General features: G+C 39.0%; 1 protein-coding gene across 1 annotated transcript; it reads left to right on the forward strand.

Annotated features, from left to right (window-relative positions):
• The first annotated feature begins 14772 nt into the window (after positions 1-14772).
• On the forward strand, positions 14773-19335 carry LOC105862316 (PC-esterase domain-containing protein 1B-like). The gene is made up of 3 exons (XM_012748533.2): positions 14773-14793; positions 17503-17651; positions 17988-19335. Exons 1-3 carry the CDS (start codon positions 14773-14775, stop codon positions 19057-19059), a joined length of 1242 nt encoding a protein of 413 aa, XP_012603987.2. The 3' UTR covers positions 19060-19335.
• Positions 19336-20452: the final 1117 nt, after the last annotated feature.

The following is a 20452-nucleotide window of genomic DNA, read 5'->3' on the forward strand; positions in this document are numbered from 1 at the left end:
CCTGGAATCTGTGCAGAGCCATTGCACCAGACAACAGGCGAGGTGAGGATTGGGCAGCAGCTAAAGCCATACTGAGCTCTTGGGTGCTCGATGCTAAGTCCGCATAAGGCTAGTGAGGGAGTGGACTAACTGATGGCTTCCCAGAGCCGTACCCAGTAACTTGAAGTCAAGCACTTCTCTCCTAGAGCACAACGGGATCGAAGTATGGAAACTGACCAGGGCACAGCAGGCTCCAACCTGAGATGTGTTGGGCCACCACTTCAGCAGGTCCTGGGTTGGACGGGGAGAACCCTGCAGTCCCTAGGCTGCTAGAACTGACTTCTGCCTGCCTGACTTGGCATCTGCTGGGTCCCTGAGCCTGACACTTAGTCAGTCCCGACTCCACCTTCCAGGCCCCAACTGCCTTCAGCCTGGTCAGCCCTGACCCTGCCCTCCAAGTCAGATTAGCCCATCTGCATGGCCCTGCTTCTAGCTGGGAGGCCCTGCTCAAAAGTTCTGCTTCCAGCTCCTCCCCAGTCCTGGCTCTGAGGCTCTCACACCAGAGCCTGAGGCTCCACCTCTGTGCCGCCACAACTCCTGCCAGGCCCAAGACACCATCCCCCAATGCTGCACCTGGACCCCAAGACCCCACCACCACCTCAGGGCTGCTCCAAAGTCCAATGCCCCACCAGGGACTCCACCAGCCTTGAGCTGAGAGTACACTGTGTCCTGGCTTCAGCAAATGGCCACAGCCCAGAAACCCATGACAACACCCAGCTTCTGCTGTTACCTCTGTGGAGAAACCCTGGGTAGAGCAATCCCCATGACTCCAGCCTCAGTGAAGAGGGTCTCACCCAGCTCCCAACTGGAACATGCTACAACTATCTGTTGAATAATCAAACACTTATAATAAACAGAATTCAGCACAGGCTTGAGCAGAGGCAATCACAGGTGAACAGAATAAATCAGAACAGCGGCATTACAGGCTTCTAGTACACACGCCCCTCCTCTGCCACGTCAACATTCCAGAGGAAGGTGGAAAAAATAGTGCCATCTAGAGACCTTCCCTTACTCTAATCAAGCAGGAGAGCTCCCAGCAAGGAACAGGATCCCTGCAAACCTATGAGCACTGAGTTGAGAAAAGAGGTTTCAGATGAGAAGAAACCAGCAAAAGAGCCCTGGCAACATGAAAAATCTAAACAGATGGACACCCTCAAGGGATTGCAATGAAGCTACAGCAGTGAACTCCAACTATAAGGAAATTGTTGAAATGACAGAAATGGAATTCAGAATATGGATGGCAAATAAGATGAATGAAATTGAAGAGAAAGTTGAAACCCAACAAAAAGAAGCCAAAAAAAACAATTCAGGAAATTAATGAAAAAGTCATTAAAGAACTAGAAAAAATTAGAAAGGATATACTAGAACTTAAAGAAATGAAAGAGTTAATTAGGCATTTTCAAATCACGGCAGAAAGTTTCAGCAATGCACTAAACCAAGGAAAAGAAAGAATCTCAGAGCTTGAAGACAAGGCTTTTGAGCTAACCCAGTCATTTAAAGGGACAGAGAAGAGAACAACAAAGGCAGAACAATCACTTAGAGAGATATGGAACTATATGAAGCAAATCAACATACAAATTGGAGGTATCCCTGAGGGAGAAGAAGAAAGTGTTAAAAGCATGGGAAATCTATTTGAGGGAATTATTGAGGAAAACTTCCCTAGTATTGCCAGAGATCCAGACATCCAGATGCAAGATGGTCATCAAACACTGGGAAGATTCATAGCAAATATTAATAGGACATCTCCAAGACATATAGTAATCAACCTAGCCAAAGTCAAAATGAAAGAAAAAATGCTACAAGCACCTAGATGCATGCAACAACTTACCTGTAAGGAAAAACCCATCAGGGTTTTTTCCAGCAGACTTATCAGCAGAAAACTTACAAGCCAGAAGGGACTGGGACCCCATCTTCAATCTTCTTAAACAGAACAACTGCCAGCCTGAATTTTGTATACTGCAAAACTAAGTTTTATAAACATAGAAGAAATAAAGGCTTTTCCAGACAAGCAAACACTAAGGGAATAAGTCATGACTAGACCTGCTTTGCAGGAATTACTCAGAGCTACATTATACACAAATCAGTACAATAGATATGCACCAGTGTAAAATCACCGAAAAGCTAAAGCTCAGAACCCATATAAAATAAAGGTTCAAGAGGCAAAGCAAAGCAATAGGGTTCTACCCAACAGGATAAACAGGATAAAGAACTTACCAATTCTTTCAATAAACATGAACAGCTTGAATTCCCCACTTAAGAGACACAGACTGGATGAATGGATAAAAAAATACAAGCCAACTATCTGCTGTCTCCAGGAAACACATCTAACCCCACACAGACTCTTTCAGACTCAAGGTGAAGAGATGGAAAAAAAATATTTCATGCAAATGGAAATCAAAAGAAAGCAAGTGTAGCCATTCTCGTATCAGATAAAATAGACCTCAAATCAACAATAGTTAAGAAAGACAAAGATGGTCATTATATAATGCTAAGAGGAACAAGAAGGCATAGCAATCCTAAATATTTATGCACCTAACATGGGTATGCCAACATTCATAAAGCAAACCCTACTAGATCTATGCAAAGTGATAAACAGCAGCATCGTAATTGCTGGGGACTTCAACACTCCACTGATAGAACTGGACAGATCCTCCAAACAGAAAATAAATTAAAAAACACTGGACTTAAATGGGACTCTAGAGCAAATAAATGGGCCCAACAGACATTTATACAACATTCTACACAAAAACTCCTGAATATACATTCTTCTCATCAGCTCATGGAACATTTTCTAAGATTGATCACATCCTAAGCCACAAAACATGTCTCAGCAAATTCAAAAACATAGAAATTATACCATGTATCTTCTCAGAACACAATAGAATAAAATTAGAAATCAACTCCAACAGAAACACTGAAGTCTACACAAAGTTTTAACAACCTACTGCTGAATGATTATTGGTCAAGGAAGAAATTAAGATGGAAATCAAAAGATTCCTCAAACTAAATGACAAAGGGGACACAAGTTATCAAAATCTATGGGACTCAGGAAAAGCAGTCCTAAGGGAAAAATTCATGCCCTTAAATGCCTACATCAAAAAGATGGAAAGATCACAAATCAACAATATAATGTATCATCTCAAGGAACTAGAAAAGGAAAAGCAAACCTATCTCAAACTCAGCAAAAGAAAAGAAATAACTAAGGCCAGAGCAGAAAAAAATGAAATCAAAAGAAACAAAAATATAATATTACTAAAGGGATGGGTGGAATTTTTGCACCCTGTGGGAAAAGCATGTCCCTTTTGCTATCACTTGTATCCAGTGATGTTTTAGAATCAGAACTTAGCTCATTAAAGTATAGTGGCATACAATACATATTAGGATAAATCATTACCATCTGCTATATTGTCCAGTATATTCCAGAAATGTTATATCCACAAATTATATATGGATGGAAAGGAACAATTACACACTGTTGTTTGGACTGAAAACTAGTACAACCTCTATAGAAAAGAGTATGGGGATTCCTCAAAGAACTAAAAGTAGACCTACTATTTGATCCAATCCCACTACTGGGTATTTACCCAAAGGAAAAAAGTCATTTTATCAAAAAGACACTGGCACAAGAATGTTTACTGCAGCACAATTTATAATCACAAAGATGTGGAATCAACCCAAGTGCCCATCAATTCATGAGTGAATTAATAAAACATGGCATGTGTATACCATGGAGTACTACTCGGCAATAAAAAATGAATTAATACCTTTTGTAACAATCTGAATGGAATTGGAGACCATTCTCCAAAGTGAAGTATTTCAAGAATGGAATAACAAACACCACATGTACTCACTAGTAAATGGAAACTAACTGATCAGCACTTAAGTGCACAGATGGAACTAAAACTCAAAGGAAATCAAGCAGGGGGGTGGGGCGGTAGGAGATGGGTGATATCATACCTAATGGATATAATGATAACCATGTGGGTGATGGGCACACTTATAACTTTGACCCAAGCAGTACAAAAGCAATCCATGTAACAAAAACATTTGTGTTCTCGTAATATTCTGAAATTAAAAAAATTTTAATCTATCAATAATTCATTTCCTTATTACTTGAATGCTATTCTTCCCCTCATTCCCTAAACCTAGAAGTGTTATAATCCTTTTTCAAAGCTTAGCTATATATGAAATTACTTTTTCCTTCAATAGAAATTATATAAATTAAAATCTCTTTGGCCAGCAAACATATAAAAAAATGCTCAACATCTCTAATCATTAGGGAAATGCAAATCAAAACCACAAAGAGATATCACCTAAATCCAGTAAGATTTGCCTATATCAAAAAATGCCAAAGCAACAAATATTGGCAAGGATGGGGAGAGATAGGAACACTCTTACACTGCTGGTGGGACTGCAAATTAGTGCAACCTCTGTGGAAAAGAATTTGGAGATACCTCAAAGAGCTACAAGTAGAACTACCATTTGATCCAGCAATACCACTATGACACATCTACCCAAAGGAACAAAAGTCATTCTATAATAAAGACATCTGCACTCGAATGTTTATGGCAGCACAATTAACTATAGCAAGGATGTGGAAACAACCTAAGTGCCCATCAATCCATGAGTGGATTAATAAATTATGTTATATATATATACAATGGAATATTACTCAATTATAAGAAATGATGATGGTGATCTAGCACCTCTTATATTTTCCTGGATAGAGCTTGAGCCCATCCTCCAAAGTGAGGTATTGCCATAATGGAAGAATAGGCACCACATGTACTCGCCATCTAACTGGCACTGACTGATCAACACTAAGGTGCTCACAAAGTAGTAATATTCTTTGGGAGTAGGTGGATTGGGGGTGGGTAAACTCACAACTAATGGACGTGGTGAGCATTGTAGAAGGGGAAGGGCATGTCTCAAATCATGGTTGGTATGTGGTAAAGTCATAACATGTAACCAAATGTTTGTACCCCTGTAATTTCCTGAAATAAAAAAAAAATTAAAAATCTATTTATTGGTACTATCATGAACTATATCTTTCCAAGGAAATCACATCTCACAGGCAAATTAAGGAGCCTCTCATATCTTAATCAAAGCTTAACAGTTTAACCGTTCATTAAACATGAGAGTAATTTACTGTCCTACTATGCAATCATTATTGTTTCCTGAAAATCTGATATGATGAGGAACAATAAATGCAAACTGAAATACTGCCTGTGGAAGGTTATTTATTATTTCTTCTAGCTAAAAACATTCATAACTGAAATTTATTGGCCCATACTCCCTTCATTATAAATATTTTATATTCTGCCTCAGGGATCCATGTCTTAGCATTTAAATGTCTCAATCTTGTGTCAGTAACAGGAAGAACAAGTTCACTGGGTGGAATTCTTGCCCTTTACTTCAGAATGTTACAATAATAATAGGCTATAAATATGTTATAATTATGCCTTTGATCACTGCTGTAGTTTCCTAGCCTGAATGAATTAAATTCAAAACTAAAGCTGAGCTGATAGACAAAAATGACAGTAGTTATCTTAAACTAAGATTTTGCTGAAAGCCATATTAATATAGCAAAAATATTTAGGTGGTCAGGATAGTACATCATTTTTCCTATTATTGTACTTTCACTTTAATGTGAAATAGTACCTCTATACCTATTACTGCCTTTACAAATCAATAATGGTTCACATTTATGTAAAGTTTTATGTTTTTTTAGTCCTTTTATGTCTTAATCATCACAACAACCTTTGAGGTACTATCGGCAGTTGTTATAATCCCCATCACTCAAATGAGAAAACTGAGGTTCACGTAGTTACAGATGTATAATTTTTGTTTTAATTTTTAAATTTTTTATTATGAGATACAGTAAAATCATTCAACAATGTGACAGCCTCCTATTTCCCGCCCATCTCATCTTGTGTAGGTGGAAAAGAGGTTGCAATGGAAAAGGGCTTGGCAGAGAGGAAAGGATATGAGCAGGTGACAAAATAGCAGATGACATGTAGTCCTGTATGGGGAAATGGGGATATTAGACAGAGGGAATGTCGTATATCAGCTATATTCTCCCAGATCATCTCCCTCTGTAAAGCCTGCCAAATGGGTTACTGTGAGATCCCTAGAATTATAGGGATCTATAATGCTATATAATTATAGAATCTTTATATATAGGGGTATATAATTATAGGGATCTATAATGTAGCTATCCCAGAAGACCCAGCCAGCTATGAGACCAAGAGTTGTCCTCATTGATATATGGCTTACTGTATCACATTTGCTAATGGATATTTTAAAGTTCCAACCAGAGGACCTTTTAGAGATCTTTATCTCTCTCCATTCTTTTCCAGATAAATTCTAGACATAAATTTTTGAGACCCACTCTCATGTAGGATCATGAAGAAGAAAGAAAGACTGAATTTCATTTCAGTGGAAATTGACAATAAAATCCTTTATCCTGGTGTTTCCTGGTATCTCAGTCCATTTGTCCTGCTAAAACAAAACACCTGAGATTGGTTAATTTAAAAATAACAGAAAATTATTATTTTTCACAGTTCTGGAACCTAGGAAGTCCAATATCAGGGTACTGGCAAGTTTAGTGTCTGGTGAAGGCCCGTTCCTTATAGATGGCACTGTCTAGGTGTTCTCACATGACAGAAGGGACAGAAGAGCAAAAAGGGATGAATGCTTTGTCCTCATATAGCAGAAGAGTGGGACAGAATGAACCCACTCTCTCAAGTCCTTTTATAAGGGCCCACCATGACTTAATTACCTCCTAAAATCCCTTAGGACTTAATCACCTCCTGCAATTCCCTCATTGCTATGCATATTAAAATTAATTTTGTATATCTTTTCTCATATTAATCTGCCTTTTGTCAGTTGATTCTCCACAAAACTTCAGAGGACAAAGAAGTTTTTCCATGGCTCATATGATGGTAAATGGCATGTTTAGATAAATAGATTTTCCAGGAATTCCTGAAATGAACATTAAAGTTATTTGTAAGTTTAATTTCCTAGCCAAGTTTCTTGAATAGTAAAATCATGTAAAACAAGACCACCAAATAGTAAAGTTACGTTAATGCAGACTACAAACAATAAACTTGTAGGTATAAGTGGTTTGAGAAATTCCTTGGTAAAACCAAGTTAAGTAAATGCTTTTATAGAGCATATATTAAGAGTCCTTAATATATGAATGTGCACATAATCTTCAAAAAATGAGTATATAATAAACAGCATTTTCTAAACATTTATCACAAAATATATTTATTTTATTCTTTTGAAAATAAAATCTACCAGGACTATTATCCCATGGAATATAGTTGCAGAAATAATGTCCCAGATTCTAGAATGTTTCTTTAAAAAAAAAAAAGATAAGTGTGATTTTTATGCCAGGAAATACTGAGATGGAAGATGATTTCAGGAGTTCACTTAAATGTAATTCTAACTGCAATTGCAAATATTTAATAATGAAGTCACAGAGGAAGAAATGTACCAGATATTTTAAAGAAACCAATGTGGTTGCTGAGCTCACATTTTGAAAGAACATACATAAAATCCAAACATTACTGGCCCTTAATCCTGGCTTGTCTAAGCATGGTGATGTATATTAACACAGCAATCACCCAGAAAGCATTGAAAAGTAATTTGGATTTTTATGGAAGTCTTTTGAACAGACACTATGTAGCAAAACACTATATACCTTCTCTTTACTACTCACCCACTTTCATGGCAGTGGCTTCCCTAAGACCAACCATCTTTCCGGATTCTTCCCTACAACTCTTCCCTAAAACTTGAACCCCTATAATCACTTCTTTTTCCAGACCTTTTTTCTGTTGAAAATCAATCTAGTATTTTTTCTGTTCTAAGGACCCCAATCAGAATGTCAAAAGCCCAGCCCTAAATGATGTAGAAACAATAAAGAATCCTTCCTTCTTAGAGAGCTGGAAGGGAGTGGGGTTGACTTAAGTCTCTGAATTTGTATGTTGATATCTTTGTCCTGTCCACAGGTTCAAAAGATCTGATGAAAGAAACAGTGAGGGAAGAATTCATATGAGAGGTAGCATAGAACTGATAGTTTCAGAAAGTCTGTGGCAACATATAAATAAAAGTTTTTTAAAAAATCTTTTATTGGTGCAAGTATTATAGAAGGAAGGGAATATTCTCTATTTGAGGCTAATAATATATTGACCGATGACAAGGAGAAAACAAAACTCTTTGGATTAAAAAAATACCAAACATATTGGTAAGATGGAACTGGAGCTCTAACTGAGGAAAGATAGGTAAACTTATGGTCCTGAATTATCTCTAAAGGTCTCTAAAGAACTGAAAATTAAATCATAAAACCAAAGATCACCAGTGACTTTGAGGGATGTCAAAAACATTAAAGGGGAATAAACCTGGAGATAGGCAAATACCAGCCAATTTTGAAAAATGGAACAAAATAAGATCTGACAAGTTAAAGACAAGTAAGAGTTATATTGATTTCATCTAAGAGTCCAAAATCTTTTCACCTAAAGAAGCAATGATCACTAGGAGCCAACAAGGGTAACAAAAACACATTAGACTCACCTCATTGCTTTCTCTATTACTCAGGGTCCTGGCAGGAAACAGATGAGACACAGAACAAAAGAGTATAATTGAGGAGAGTTATGAAAAGGGACTCTTCTTAAAAGCATGGGTCAGGGTTAACAGAAACTTTGAGGGACAGTAAAGCAACTGTGGAGAACTGGTATCTCCAATAGCAAGACTGGCTATATCATTTGCAGGGCCCCTTATGGAAAAATAATTAAGAACTTTAAGACAGGGACAACAGAGCATTAAACCAAGCATGGCGCCACATGTGACCACACAGGCTGCAAGCCCATGCAACACCCCTGACCCTTAGGCCTGAAGGGGCAAGGAAAGAAATATGTATGAGAACCTGGAAAGAGTTGTAGCAGTATCTTCAGCTGAAGGAGAGTCCATGGGAGGGACATTGTGGCCTTTGGTAGAATAACTAAGCCAGTTATACTAAACTACTGATTATCTATGGCTGTGAAGAGAGGGATCTGGGGAAATACATATTGTAATCTCATTCACCTTCTGCAATTTTCTGCCAGTGCAAAACAAAGATGTCCAGTTAATGTGGCACATGGGAGACAGCTTCCAGGGACACACAGCAGGGTGGAGAGTGGACTAGGAGAAGCAGAAATAATATCCTGCACACTTTTGTGAGGTTATGCTGTTAAATTCATGAAACCTGGTAAACCTAATCTATAAGAACTTCAGAAAAATGTTTGACACAGTTTCCTGTTAAATCCATGAAACCTGGTAAACCTAATCTATAAGGACTTCAGAAAAATGTTGGACACAATTTCCCAGGAACCTCTTTTGGACAAGATGGAGGAAAATGCACTAGAATTTAAAATGATTATGTGGATTACTAATAGGTTAAACAACTGTATCCAAAGCCTACTGAAAACTGGATAAATGTAAACCTGAAGGGAGTTGTATATGTTCCACAGTTCATTTACTCTGTCCTATCTAGTTCTGCATTTTTACTCTTGACTTACAAATACAGAAGGAATGCTTATTGAAGTATGCTTTGCAAATTGTTGAGAAGGACTTTGACTAGCCAGGATGAAAAAATTAGAATCCCAAAAGATGTTGACAGGCTTTAGTGATGGAATAAAAAGATCTTGGCCAACTGGAACAATAGAATAAATCTATAATAATAAGTCTTGAGATTTGCTCTCAAATTTAAAAAGCCAGAAGCATAGGTTTGGAACAGGGAAGACAATACTTATCATCTATTGAAATGACTCAGGCAGTTCAGTGGAGGGTAAATTAAATGTGAGTCATGAGTGTGGTGGATTCTCCAGAAGAACAGATGAGGTTTTAGGCAGCATTAATTGAACAAAGGAAGTGATGATCTAAACCTGGGATTGTCTTGATCAAATTTTCACACCTGTAAAATTTGGTTTACTTTTGAATGTCATATATGACTTGTGATACATTCTGAGAAGAGAAACAAGAATTTGAGAAGAGACTTAAAAACCAGGACCAACCACAAAAGCTGGTCTAGCTTTAATAATTGATGCAAATGACAACTTGAACATGACAGTGTTGAGATTACTACTCAATCAGCAAGCAAAAAAAGAACAAAGGCCATAAATGAGATCAAAACACAAGTGAGTAGATAAGGCAACTCTTTCTTTCCTAGTTCTTTCCCCTAAATGTGCAGAGTTAATAATCCTCTAGGACAGAGAACCTTAGAACCAAAAAGCTCACTACCTAATGGAAGGGAAGGGGGGCATTATTCCAAAGGATCCACTTTATTACCATAAAAAGAAATTCTTGCTGAGCCACAGTTACATACTTCAGAATTCTCTTTCTTATTCTATAATTATGCCTACTTGAATATAGAGCCACACATTAACACAGGGTAGAAATAATACCTTACTAGTAATAACTGAAGCAATTTGGGGCCACTATAAGAGACCACTCAGGAGAGTAAATGGTATCCAAATGGTACACAAATACATTAAAGGCTACTATGTATTATAGAAGAATAATTTACATTGTCTTCTATTAGCCCAAGTAATAAAATACGGTCTTTAAAAAAATCAGAAAGATTTTTAATGGTCTACTTTTCTGAGGACAAATGGACTGCCATGGAAAGCAAAGAGTTTCCCATAACTAAATGTAAATGAATATAGTATCACAGTCTGGATGACTGTTTAGTAGACATGTTATTTAGGCAACTCAAGCATTAGGTGGGTGTTTTGAAAGATCTCTTCCAATAATGAGCTTCCATGGTTCATTCTTTCTTTCATTCAACAGGTGTTTATTGAGAACCAGCCACATGCCTGGCATCATTGTAAGAAGTAAGGATATAGCAATGAACAGAAATAAGCCATTTCCTCATGGAGCCCAAATCTGACAGAATTGGCAGATAATAAACAAATAATTAGTAAAATATCAGGCAGTAGTAAAAGTTGTGAAGAAAAATAAAGCTGGATATAGATCTTGAGTGACGGAGGAAGGAGAAGGCAATATAGATAGGATGGTTAGGAAAGGCCTCTCTAGCCAATGAGTTCATCTCTTTATCATAATAAATTTCTCTAAATCTTCCATCCTGGTCCCTTTCTAAGGCACTTATTTTTCTTCTTTATGTCAATTACCCTCTGTATGCTGTAATCTTTAATTCCTAAAGCCAAAAGAACTTAGCAGTGAAAATATCACAGCAGTATACTTAATTCCACAATCAAAAAATTAAATGGATGGCATTCAGTTCAGGATGGCAGAGCAAGCACAGTTTTCTACTTTCCTCTTATTCCTATTTACACTGAAATCACATAAAAATAATTTTTTTAAATAAAAATTAAAGTTCTGGAAAATAAGAAAGAGATTCTGATGACAATTTGAGAAAATATGAGAAGCAGATAGAGTCTAAAGCACTGGGGAAAACAGAGCAAGGAAACTATAGCCCCAAATGCTCTGTAGAAAGGTGTCTGAATAGTCAAGGATCCTCAAAGGTTCTCCATGCTCAGAGTTAACAAGTACAAAGAGCAAAAGTAGATTGTGCAAAACTACTAGAGTAATTATAGAACCACAATGGAAAAGGCAAGACTTTTCCCTCCTTCATGAATATAGAGCAAACTGTTAAGAGCTTAGATTTTAGACCTCAAGATTTTAGACCTCAAGATTTTCGACCCCTTCATGTCTGTCCAGCCACATACCTGAAGTCTCTCACTCCTCTTACTGCTTCCAGACATGGATGAAACACCATACTGCTGGGTCTCCCAAGCAGCTGCTAAAGGGCCCAGATTAACACAGTCCAGTCACAGAAAAGTTAAGTTAAAATCTTAAGGGACGAATGCTAATCAATGGGAGACACCATCCAGAAGGGCACTAAGCAGAAAAATATCCTGACTCCTTGGGATGGAAATGCTTGAGCCTAAGTTTCTCTGTATTCCCTATCTAAAAATATCATACATAGATAAATAAGCACATTTTTTTTTCAAACTACTGTGCTTTGCTGTGGCTTGTTATAAAATATGGCTAGAATGATAATATATCACCTGAATTGTCTCCTGATCTTACCTACACCACTTCCCATTTCCTTCATTCTCTCACCAATGGAATTGTACTTCCCACATAAAGCATCAGCACTTAATCCTTGGCTTAGGCTCTTTTTCTGAGGAATGAGGGTTGTTATGAAAGATGTGTTGAAGTCCTAACCCTCAATATCTCAGAATGTATGACCTTATTGGAAATAAAGTCATTAAATATGTAATTAGTTAAGATGGAGTCATACTGGAGTGGGATTGGCCCTTAATCCAATATGACTGATGTCTTTATATAAAAGAGACACTGACACACATGGAGAAAAACATGTGAAGACTGACCCAGAAATTGGTGTTATGCTGCCATAAGCCAAGGAACTCACAGGGCTTCGAGAAACTGTAATAGGCAAGGAAGAATCCTCCCCTAGAGACTTCAGAGGGAGTATGGCCTTGGGAACACCCTGCTTTTGGACTTCTAGAATCTACAACTAGAAGACAATACATTTCTATTGTTTTAAGCCACCTAGATTTGGATTATTTGTTATTGTATTCTCAGGAAACTAATACAAGGGCTCAAACAATTTGCACCAGAAATGTTCTAGAACATAAACCTGTAGGATAGAATTTTGGAATTGGATGCTCACCTGTTTAAAAGCAAGAGGGACAAAAGGTGCTATATTGCCAGTGGTTTTTGTGGCTGAAATGAAAAATAAAAAAACAAAATCAAGCTGACCATTTTTCATAAGGTAATAAAAAAAAGAGGAATAATATTACTAGTGCTAAATAAGATGGTAATAACCCATGGCAAACAATAGGTTATAATATATAATTAAGCTTTATTCAGTGGTTATCTGGTTTAAGGTAGAGATGTAAGGAGACCAAGTATCTGCAGTAATCAATATGGGTAAAGGAATAAATAAAAAAGACAGTGGAGTAAGGTAGCTGTTTTTGATAGGTCTAGATAACTCATAACAAGAAAATGATAGGATCAAGACAGTTAACAGTAACTTAAGGCATGCTCAGATTGCCAGAGGACCTCCACGGCAGGTTTAGTGGAGACTCAGGAAAGATTATGGTGAAAATCAAAACTGGAAGCCGATTATAACAATGTTAGAGATGCAAAAGAAACTAAATGTACAGTCCCAAGAGTTCCCCAAGCCAATGTCAGGAAAGATTGAGATCATTACATCTGGGATAATGACATTTGGGTGGATGAGCCTAGGAATCTTGAATCCCTGAATTCCCCTGATGTTTTCTGGCTGGTCAATGAAGCTTCATCCTCCTTGCCAGAGAAGAAAAGCTTCTGCTTGCCTAGGGACTCTGTAATGATTACATTGAAATTGTAAATTTGCAAGACCTGACTTACTCTCATCATCTCTCACTGGTTTTAGGCCAAAAACCATATCAGATCTCATCACAACACGGGCCTGGAAGTATAATCCTAGCTCCATGCTAAATGATTTCAAGACCTAGATAGTACATATCAGCAGGAATTGAAAGAATGCATATTGGATTGGATCTTGAGTGAGTTAGACAGAAATAAGAAATAGAGTTGGACTTTTGGATGAAAGAATTCATTAATATGATCCTGATCCAAAAGGCAATGTTTTACATTTTTTCTATTTTTTTTTCCTGCCTTCTTTCCTATTTCCTTTATCATTAAAATTATTGTTGGTAGCTTATTATTTAAATAAACTACAGTATATCTATTCAATGAAATACTATTCAGCCATTTAAAGGAATGAACTATATCTGTAAGACACAGGAAACATGGAAAAGCATGTTTCAGTCATCAGAGGTACCACCATCTCAGATCCTATTGATAGTATCTGTGTCCACTCCATTGGCATCTTACCCAGCTGGTATGATGGCATTTGACTTTTTTTCAGGCCTTATTATACCTCCTACCTTTTGCCTCCTGGGCTTTTCTGTTACTGCTGCTGAGCTATCAGTGGCAAGGGGCTCCATTTGGTGCTTAAACACTGGCAATCTGGAATAGTGGGGAAAATGAATGCCCTATACAATGAATGTACTTTTGACATTTGGGAAATATGAACTAAAAGACACATTTTTTTCCCTTCATCCCTGAGATGAAACAGTTGATATAACCTCTGGGAAGATGAGCCCATGAGATCACACAATCAGTTGCAATTGACACCCACAGTAGCCAGCCTAGCAATGCATCCATCACAGTTATTCTCTTTTCCTCCCCGACTCATTCCTACTTCTCTGGGATTATCCTCACTAATAAGCTAGAACATTAGCTTTTTCTTTAAGCTGTTTTCTAGGGAACTTGACCCAAGGCAGATGTTTGTCATATGTGAAAAAGTAAGTTACAGAATAGTATGTAGATTAACAAATTTTCTGTAAAAAACAAACAAAAAAATGCATATATACATATTTAAACATATTATTTGTAATATTATAAAATGATAGCCAGATGAACACCTACCCAATTTTTGAGAACAGGTAAGAGTAAAGAATAAATATTTATTTATACTTTTCTAGTTAAAATTTTTAAGATCATCTATTATAATTGCAATTTTAAAGAATACTAAAAAAGGATAATATTATAAAATAAGTTTGTATTATGGCATAACACCTTAATTTGTATATATTGCAGATTTTTATATCATTAATAAAGAATTATAAGCATCATATATAAACAGTTGAGAAAATGGTCATATTGGAAAATGAGGTAAATGAAGTAAATGTTCATGTCTTTTTCTATCAGTTTTAACATTCAATGGTCCTAAATTGAAATGCTTCCGTACTTAATGCAGGGAATATAACACAAAACAATGTCTTTCAAAGTTGTATTTATACAACACAGAAAAAAACCCATGAATATGTAAGTTAACTCATTGTTTAAAAAAGAAAAATCAGTGTGGAGAAATAAGTAGATGAAAACTCTTCTTTAAAAATTAACTGGTTAAATGACAGTATTTATTCACTTGAGCTCAAGACACAGAAAAACTCTAGTTTTGCAAAAAACTTTAGCTCCTTAAGAGAAATTGAAATTGATTTCTTTCCTCTAATTTTATTAGATTAAAATTCCAACTTCCTGTAACTAGTATTTGAGCATTAAAAAAAGTTCTATAATAATATTCTAATAAATATAATGCTTGTTTAGCCATAAATATGCATTTTTAAATTGCAGTATGAGGCCTCTTTAAGATATCATCATAACTTATGTTAAAATTTTTTATCCTGAGAGTAAAAAACTCTCCCCCAGAGAGAGAGCAGCATGTCCATGAAGTAACAGCAGTATTAACAGAAGGTGATTGTATAAATTATTCTAAATTGACTTTAGTTTTACTTATTATAACCTTTAAAATGCAATTTATAAATAAACCACTTTGTTTTTACAAAATAACAAAATGTCATGTCATTCTTACATATACTACTGAATAATTTCTATTTTCTTTCTTGGTAATAAAGAACAAACAATTGATTTTAGGTAAAATCAAAATTGTTAAAAGTAAATTCTTACAACACTATAAACCATGCTTTTGTCTGTAGTAAAGACAAAAGAATTTGAAGACTCCAATAATAAAAAAATTTGTAAAATGTGAGAAAAAAATTACTAAACCAATGGCTTTATAACTAGTATTTTAATATACTATATAATAAATTAAAAGTATAGATAAAGTAGGTAAAGGTGAAAACGTAAATTCCCTTTAACATATAAACAAGCACAATTCTTGATTATATGTATACACGCTTTTATGACTTTTATGATTTTCATGAATTTATATTGTCAGCCTAGTTTAAAAACAGAGAGGGAGACTCTCTAAAAGAAAATGATGCTTATTCAGGAATAAGCATCACAATGATAGTACATGTGCATAGTAAACTATGAGTATATTCAGGAAGGTAAAGGAAGACAAAGCTTTTTAAAGGAAAAAGGAGGAGCAGTACATTAATTGTTTTAAGATAATTATCTTTGGCTACAAAGATCAATAACAAGGGTAGTGTCAGTCTGAAGTTGGATGGGCACATGTCCTCACAGAGGTATTTTTTTGTATAAAGTTGTGATGGCCTTTGTGCAAAGTTGTGGTTTTTGTAGAGTCTCTTGTGATAAGAATTTGTGCATGAGAACACTCCATTCGTGGCTTTCCTTTGCTCCATTTGTCAATTTGTCAGAGTTTTTAATACAAATGACTCTATTTTGAGTCTGACAACTTTGACAATATTTATGCATTATAACTAAAAATAATTCGAGTGGCTACAAAATTAGCTATTTCACACAAAGGTCATTACTGAAAAATGTGACAATCAAAAGGAGCATTTTAAAAGGCAATTGTTTATTAACCTCTGTTAAAAGTAGGTCCAGGAATTTTGCACTCAGAATTAAGGGTAGAGAGAAGGAGGTCAGGATTTATTCAGCAGGAAGCTCACATCCCTAACTAAGGATGAAGAGGCTGTGGTTATATAGGATAAAAAGGCTTGGCTTACACCAGGCCTTGCATCCCTACCTAAAGATGAAGGAGGTCTGCATTATATAGCTACCCAAGGAAGAAGGAGACCAGGTTCCACATAACCAGGAAGGTCATATTCATTTCCACACAGAAGGATTCTAGAATCTACACATCCAAGATGTGAATATCTATAACCCAGAAAGGAAGAAAGTGACCACTCATGCACTTCTGGTGAGAATGTGAAATGGTATAGCCACTCTGGAAAAGTCTGGGCATTTCTTAAAGCACTAACTGTTCAACCATCAAACCACCCAGGAATCACAGCTCTGGCCTCATCTCAGAGAATGAAAATCTAGGTTTGTACTAAAACTTGTACAGGAATGCTCATAGCAGTGTGATTTATAATAGCCAAAAACTGGAAACAATCCCACAGCTTTCAAAGGGTGACTGGTTTGTACATGGTTGTGATGGCCCTGTGCAAGGTTGTGTTTTGTATAGAGTCTCTTGTGATACGAATTTGTGCATGCGTACATTTGTTCTGTGGTACAACTATACCATTAAATAGTACTAGGCAATAAAAAGGGAACAAAGTATTGACACATTTGTACCCCTGACACATTTGTACTCACTTCCTACTACAGAAAACAGGTGGTCAGGGTTTACAAAGTGGACATGCTGGACAAATATCCGGAGAACAATGCTGAGGAAAAAAAGCCAGTCCCTCATTTATATAGAATTATGTACATGTTATATAATTCCATTTATACAGAATTCTCAAAACGGCAAAATTCTGTGAATGGGTAGCTTAGTGATTGCCAGGCATTCTCCTCAACTAGAGATGGGAACACCAAGGAGAGGCATCCAGATGCGACAACAGCTCCCATTAGCAAGCTGTGGGTAAAACAGAGAGAAGGCCAGAGAAGGCCCTGGCCTGGCTGCGCCCAGAGTGTAGACTACCAGCAGTTCAAGGCTGTGCTATTTGAAAGCAAGCACGGACCCGGACACCCAGAATAAGAGCGCTCACTCCACAGCTAAGCGGGCATGCTCCTCCTGGGCTTCTGCGCCTCCCTCCGCCAGGTGGAGTCTGGGCTCGCACGGGCGCCTCCGCGGTTCAGAGGTCACGTCCTGGGCTGAGGTAAGCCTCATCTGAGGAGGGCTTCAGGGTCCTGACCCCCACCACCCTTCTCGCCCCCCCCCCCGCCCCTGCGCCGGGCAGAAGCGACCCCTTGCCCGCCCTTTCCTCCCCCTGCGGTTCTGCCTTCCCCTAATCTCTCCCTGGATCCCTCTGAGGGGAGGCAGGAGCTACTCAGCCGGCCGCCTAACCCTCAGGCCCCATGGCCCACCTGCGGGCCTGTGAAGTCCGGCAGCTGCTGCACAACAAGTTCGTAGTCGTCATGGGGGACTCCATCCAGCGCGCCGTGTACAAGGACCTGGTGCTCCTGCTGCAGAGGGACTGCCTGCTCTCTTCCAGGCAGCTGAAGGCCAAGGGCGAGCTGAGCTTCGAGCGCGACGTGCTGCTGGAAGGCGGCAGGTGGGGCCGCATGCACAACGGCACGCACTACCGCGAGGTGCGCCAGTTCTGCGCCGGCCACCACCTGGTGCGCTTCTACTTCCTCACACGCGCGTACTCGCAGTACGTCGAGGACGTTCTGGAAGAGCTGCAAGCTGGCGAGCATACCCCGGACGTGGTGGTCTTGAACTCCTGCCTCTGGGACGTCTCCAGGTACGGCCGCGACTTCCGCAGGAGCTACTGCGGGGACCTGGAGAGCCTGTTCGGGCGCCTGGCGCGGGTGCTGCCCGAGACCTGCCTCCTGGTGTGGAACACGGCCATGCCCGTGGCGGAGACCGTGTCGGGGGGCTTCCTTCCGCCTGAGCGCTGGCCCAGCCGCGCCCGCCTGCGGCAGGACGTGCTGGAGGCCAACTTCTACAGCGCCGCGGAGGCGGGCAGGCATGGCTTCGACGTGCTGGACCTACATTTCCATTTCCGCCATGCCGGGCAGCACCGGCAGCGAGACGGCGTGCACTGGGACGAATGGGCGCACCGACACCTCTCGATGCTGCTGCTGGCCCACCTGGCGGACGCCTGGGGCGTGGAGCTCCCCTGTCGCGAACCCGTGGGCGGGTGGAACAGGGTTGGCCCAGCCGGCAGACGCGCCGACCCCGCGGGCAGGAGGCTGCCTGGCGATAGCCGAGGTGACCCGGCCTCGTCCTGGCCGTCCCCCACTCTCCCGTCCAACCGCACCCCTCGTCGGCAACCTTATGTGCCCTTTCCCCATTCTGGACCGCCGTTTACGCCCCACCACCAAGACACCTATTTGCCTTCCGACCGGTCTTTACAGGGCCAGCAATTCTCCAGCGACACCTTGGCGCGCCAAATCCCATATACCAACGAAGCAAACTGGGTGGTTGGCCGCGACTCGCGGCCCGGCCCCATCCGCACAGGCTCTGCTCAGCGCCACGGCAGAGAGTCCGCGCCTTACCCTCCCCGGCGCCCCAGCAGGCCACGCAGACGCGAGCGAAGGCACACACACAGACGGATCTGAGTGAGCACGCCCAGAGACAAGGCCTCAGTAGCCAGAGGTAGACTTGGGAGAAAGACCTGTGTCTTTCCCAACACAGTCACTAGGCTGCCTGAGCGCCCTCATTCGGGCGTGGCCTACAGCAACCCTGGTGGGGGAGGTGGGGGCTCTTTAAGCTTCCTGCCCTCACTAGTGAACATTCACACATTCCCCTTTGCCAGAGCTTCCACACCACTTCTTGGAAAGGGGGCAAGGACCCAGACTACCATACCATTCTCCTCTTAGCATTCGCACAGAAATGAATTACTCGTGAAAAAGTGCTCCTCTCATTAAAAAAAAAAAAAATGCCTTACCTGACTATAAGTCTACAAGTAGTATTCTCCATTGACATTCCTCCTAGAAACAAACCAAAAAAAGTGAAAATTTTGATCCTTAAAACTTGTCAAAACATTGCAATTAAGACTTCAGTTCCACCATTAGGTCTTGCCTATGTTCATAGATTTTAATCTCCAAAACTGTCACCATAAGTTGTCTTGCTGATTCTTTAATTAAATTTGTGTGTTTCAACATAGCATGCCCTTAAGAAAAAAAAAAAAGTAGTCCATTCACTAATGCAAGGTGGTAGTTTTGTACTGTTAGAAACATACTCTTAACTCTCAAGTTCATCGAATGCCTAGCACATTTTTTTAAATAGACTATTTTTTAGAGCAATTTGAGCTTCACAGCAAAATCGAGTGGAAAGTACAGGGAGTTCCTATGTACTCTGATTCCACACAGGTACACCCTCTCCCACTATCAACATCCCACATCAGACGATACATTTGCTATCTTTGATGAACCTACATTGACACATTATCAGCCCAATGACATAGTTTATTTTAGAGTTCATTCTTGATGTCATACATTCTGTGAGTTTTGACAACTGAACAACCCATGTATATTGATCATTATAGTATCATACAGAATAATTTCACTGCCCTAAGATTCCTCTCTGCTCTGAATCTTCATCCCTTCCTCTTCCCAACCTCTGGCTGCATGAATCTATAACTGTCTCCATAGTTTTGTTTTCTCCAGAATGTTTCATAGTTAGAATCATACAGTAATATAGCTTTTTCAGATTGGCTTCTTTTGCTTAATATGCATTCAAGTTTCCTATGTGTCTTTTCATGGCTTGGTAGCTCTTTTATTTTTAGTGATGAATAATATTCCATTGGTCGTACCACTGTTTATTTATATACTGAAGGACATCTTGGTTGTTTCCAAGTTCTAGCAATTATGAATGACATAAACATTGGTGTGAAGGTTTTGTGTGAACTTAAGTTTCCAACTCATTTGAGTAAATACCAACGCATGTAATTGCTGTATCATGTGGTAAGAGTATATTTAGTTTTGTAACAAACTGCCAAACTGTCTTCCA

Source organism: Microcebus murinus, chromosome 8, assembly GCF_040939455.1.
Source record: "Microcebus murinus isolate Inina chromosome 8, M.murinus_Inina_mat1.0, whole genome shotgun sequence".
Lineage (NCBI taxonomy): Eukaryota > Metazoa > Chordata > Mammalia > Primates > Cheirogaleidae > Microcebus > Microcebus murinus.

Excerpts from the sequence above, each read along its gene's own strand:
- LOC105862316 (XM_012748533.2), top strand. The coding sequence starts at position 14,773 with ATGGTCATATTGGAAAATGAG. Across the intron at positions 14,794-17,502 it reads TGGTCATATTGGAAAATGAG|CAAGCACGGACCCGGACACC; the intron begins GTAAATGAAGTA and ends GCTATTTGAAAG. Across the intron at positions 17,652-17,987 it reads AGGTCACGTCCTGGGCTGAG|GCAGCTGAAGGCCAAGGGCG; the intron begins GTAAGCCTCATC and ends GCTCTCTTCCAG.